This window comes from Pyrus communis, chromosome 4 (genome assembly GCF_963583255.1).
Source record: "Pyrus communis chromosome 4, drPyrComm1.1, whole genome shotgun sequence".
Taxonomy (NCBI): Eukaryota; Viridiplantae; Streptophyta; class Magnoliopsida; order Rosales; family Rosaceae; genus Pyrus; species Pyrus communis.
The window spans coordinates 4,832,425-4,837,186 of NC_084806.1; the positions used below are offsets into that span (position 1 = coordinate 4,832,425).

The 4,762-nt window shown below is 38.5% G+C and overlaps 1 protein-coding gene across 1 annotated transcript; it reads left to right on the forward strand.

Annotated features, from left to right (window-relative positions):
- Positions 1-418: 418 nt before the first annotated feature.
- On the forward strand, positions 419-4,440 carry LOC137731121 (pyruvate dehydrogenase E1 component subunit alpha, mitochondrial-like). The gene is made up of 8 exons (XM_068470214.1): positions 419-1,258; positions 1,360-1,439; positions 1,694-1,771; positions 2,599-2,694; positions 2,803-2,874; positions 3,079-3,132; positions 3,266-3,331; positions 4,020-4,440. The coding sequence occupies exons 1-8, from the start codon at positions 550-552 to the stop codon at positions 4,062-4,064; spliced, it is 1,200 nt and encodes a 399-aa protein (XP_068326315.1). The 5' UTR covers positions 419-549; the 3' UTR covers positions 4,065-4,440.
- Positions 4,441-4,762: the final 322 nt, after the last annotated feature.

Consider the following 4,762-nt stretch of genomic DNA (forward strand, 5'->3'; position numbering starts at 1 on the left):
ACTTGTTCACTTTTTGGTTTTCAGTTTTTTTTTTTTTTTTTGAAAAATTGAAAAATAAAATTAATTACCAAACAAATTTCATGGAAAAAAAAAAAAGTAATTATCAAATGATCAGTAGCTTTTAGTTCAAATTAAAAATTTGAGTACACTGCTTACATGTATTTAAGTCAATCATTATCTTGATGACCAGATGATGATGATATTAAATAAATATATTTGTATAAATTATATTTAACTATCATATAATATAAAAATATTATACTTAATTCCGCAAATTAAATAAAAAAGCACAATAAGAAAAAAAATAGAGTAACGCATAATTCGTACAACTATAGATGGAATAATAAAAATAAATTAAAGTAAAGTCTCAAATTATAGAGTCAAAGAAATCACTCCGCCCACCAAAAAAAAGGACAGCTTTTATTTTTCAGTAATAAGATATTTTCGATTCCCTGTCGTACTTCGCAAATCGCAACCGAACTCCCCCACTCTCGACCAGTCTCCAAGCTCCCATCGTCCCACACAGCCGGAACGATTCAACGGTCAGAGATGGCTCTATCCCGCCTAGCTTCCTCCTCCGGCTCCAGTCTCCTGAGGCCCCTCACCTCCGCCTTATCCCTCACCCCATCTCTCCGCCGTCCGATCTCATCCGCCGCCGATGACTCCACTACCCTCACAATCGAGACGTCCATCCCCTTCACCTCCCACAACTGCGAGCCGCCGTCGCGCACGCTCGAGACCACTCCCAAGGAGCTTATGACGTTCTTCCGCGACATGGCGTTGATGCGCCGGATGGAGATCGCCGCCGATTCGCTCTACAAGGCCAAGCTGATCCGTGGGTTTTGCCACCTGTACGACGGCCAGGAGGCCGTCGCCATCGGCATGGAGGCCGCAATTACCAAAAAGGACTGCATCATCACCGCGTACCGTGACCACTGCACCTTCCTTGGCCGCGGTGGGACCCTCCTGCAAGTTTTCTCGGAGCTCATGGGGCGCAAGGATGGCTGCTCCAAAGGGAAAGGTGGGTCGATGCATTTCTACAAGAAGGACGCGGGGTTCTATGGCGGCCACGGCATTGTGGGCGCTCAGATTCCTCTGGGATGCGGATTGGCTTTTGGGCAGAAGTACTCCAAGGACGAAACGGTGACGTTTGCTCTCTATGGTGACGGTGCGGCCAATCAGGGGCAGTTGTTCGAGGCGCTAAACATTTCTGCGCTTTGGGATCTCCCTGCAATTTTGGTCTGCGAGAATAATCACTGTAAGTAATTGTAGAAATGATTCTTCATAAACCGAAGATTAATTCGATGGAAACTGTCAATTTACATATACTGAATGCTTTCGGTGTGAGCTTTGGTACAGATGGAATGGGTACCGCCGAGTGGAGAGCGGCGAAGAGTCCCGCATATTACAAGCGCGGTGATTATGCTCCCGGTTTGAAGGTCGGATAGATTTTTGTTTACTGAACTGTTGAATTTTATGGGTTATTAACTTATTGCTAGTGCATTTGCTTTGAATTTTTAGCTGCTTAAAGAAATGATGGTTTGCTGGTTGGTAAGGCATGTAGTTGTAAAGTTCTACCAAATTGAGTCTATCGTGAGAATTACATGGGTGGACGATTGTAGATGATAATCAGATTATTGTTTCTAGTATTAATTTCTGCTCATATTGCTCATGGTTTGTGGCCAATCTTCAGGTGGACGGTATGGATGTGTTTGCCGTAAAGCAGGCATGCAAGTTTGCAAAGGAGCATGCTCTGAAAAATGGACCCATTGTGAGTTATTTATTTGTTGTTTTGACATGTGTTTTGAAGTTCTTGTGTAAACTATGGCGACATGAATTGCTATACTGTTAGGACAATCGAAATATTTTTTCTATTGTTTTAGTTCGTAATCCCACATATAAAAGCAGAACTCGATTGGTAGTAGGTATGGCAAACGAATTTTTTTTTGTGGGAAAACCACTAATTCCGTTGTGATTGCAAATGCATGCAATTTGTGCTGCAGCAGCCCGAGTATGTTAATCGTATATTAGATTGAAGCTACAATGAGTCATCAAGCATGTAGTCTATGAATTAATCATGTCTAAGCTTCTAGTCCAGGGTCAGTTGTGTCAGTTGTGACAGTAAATGTATGGGAAATGTCCCTTTAGGATTCTAGTATAAACTTGGGTATACAGCAATTCAGTTCTACTTGTAGACTTGCCTTTCCAGCATTTGTACACCATTTGTGGGGTAAAGAATGATACAATGCTCTGGGAATAAAAAAGGGCATGAAACAAAATGTTTGGTACACGTATTAGATTCTTCCTTTTTGTAAATTGAAGTTTATGTGGTTCACTGTTGAATTGTAACCTTCATTCAGACCCAGGGTTTTGTTTAGATTGAATTTTGAACCTCAGGAATTAATTGGTCCTTTTGAAATGGTCTGGTTCTGTGTGATATACGAAGTCGTACGAGAGCGTTTCAGGCTTTTACTTGCATACTTGTTATTCATACATTCATGGAACTCATGGAACTATTTCAAGTGTTATAATTGTTGAATTGTTGTTTCTCTCCGTGATACTTTTTGCCTGACAAATCTACCTGCTGCTGGTGGTCAGATTCTTGAAATGGACACTTACAGGTACCATGGTCACTCTATGTCTGATCCTGGTAGCACCTACCGCACACGTGATGAGATTTCTGGCATAAGACAGGTTTGATATGCGTACCTAAACCTTTTCCCCTTTTTCTATTTTGGAGATTATATGCCACAATTTCTTAAGTGTGTCTTTTATATTTTTACATCGTGATGTGATTTCTAGGAGCGTGATCCAATTGATAGAATAAGAAAACTGATATTTGCTCATGATCTAGCTACTGAGAAGGAGCTAAAGGTATGATTCAACTTGACTCACTTATATACAAAATTTACCGTCATTTCTATTGAGGGCACATTTTAGTTTAATGGTCCCATTAATGTCTTTCATCTTGCTGTTGGGGGATTGATCCCTGCTTTAATGCCATAAGGGACTATGAGAAAACTATATATATACATATACATATATATGTATTTATCCCTTTCTTTACTCTTCTTTTAGGATATTGAGAAGGAAGTAAGAAAAGAAGTTGATGAAGCCATTGCTCAAGCCAAAGTAAGAAACTTTCTGTTGTCATTTAATTTTATTAGTTTATTTTGTTTTTTTTTCAAACGCATGCGGTCATTTTTTATTTTTACTAGATATCGTTCTCTCACACTGTTTTTTATGTCTGCTGTCCCTTTTCCAGGAAAGCCCAATGCTAGAGCCCTCTGAACTCTTCACAAATATCTATGTGAAAGGCTATGGAACTGAGGTAATATTTAATCCCTTGTATTTCACACACAGATAAGCACACAATATTCATTTTCTTTGTTGTTATTGTTGTATCTTTATGGGTAGTAAACAAAAGCTTGTTACTGTCAGTTGAGACTCTACCACTTTGTATAAGTATCTGATGCTAAGTTGTTAACCAATACTTGTGTGATTATGTTTCACTGAATTTGCGCTTAGTTATAGTTTTCTAGAGTGTTTGGTTTTAGTTTTCCTTGGGTATAGAAGAATTTCGACCATCTATATCATAGAATCAGTGCAAAACGTTGAGTTATTGTTCATCATCTGTTTACGTGAAAGTGAGATCATGATCATTGGAGCTGTATAGCTTACATTCTGTAAATGTACAAACTTGGAACCATAATCATAATTTCATAAAGAACTTAAAACATTCGCAACCTTTTTCCTTGTAAAGATAAATTTTTTACATACAGAAATCATTATGCTAATTTGACAGTCGATGTGTTAAAGATAAATAATTATTGGTCGAGTTGATTGGTATCATCACTTGATTAGGTTGCATGACGAAGTTTTACTTACGACGTCTTTGACTATGTTGTAAATGAATGTTACTTGCCCCAGTTGCAGCTAAAATCTCAAATCGAATCTCTACTTATCTGAACTGGTAACCGTCCCCTTTTAATGATGAAAGTTTTTCTGTTTAATTGCAGTCATTCGGAGCAGATAGGAAAGAAGTCAGAACTGTACTCCCTTGAATCCAAAGCGGAAAGTTGCCGATGACGAATGATGTCGTCCTTGGACCCTGAAGGTCCCTCAGTTCACATAATTGGACCGCACCTTCCAATTCCCCGGAAAAGAAAAAAAACACAATAATGGTTGGAGTCAAGATGGCCGTCTCTTCCTGGTCATACATTTTGATACTCGCCTTCTTTTTTGTATAGGATTACTGATTTGCATTCATGAGATGTAGGTCTCGAAGCTCGAGAGGTTGTACACTTTCGGGATCGATACGAACATATTACTCATTTGCAGCTCATGGTCATGATGGGAAATCTGCCTTTCCCACTGCTTAGCAGTGGTCTTTGTTTTCCCAGTGGTATTTAAAGCTTATTAACGGGTATCTGTCACATGCCATTCGATTGTTGGGAGAGGTTTTTTGTATGTTGGTTTTAGACTACTCTCTCTTTATTACTAGTTTTCCAAGGTTAAAATCTCGAATTATGAAACATTTAAGCGTGTTGACAGTCTTACAGTCGTGCAATATTATTAATGTACGTGTTTAAATAAAGGAAAATTAACGAAAGATTTAAAAAAAAATTAATTTTAATAAAAAAAAGACAAATAAAGGTGTAGTGAATGATATTTTAATAAAAAAAGACAAAAAAGCTTCCTTAAAATAATGGTGGGCTAGGAATTTGTGATGTTTTGCAACTCACTACTGAGTACTTATTTG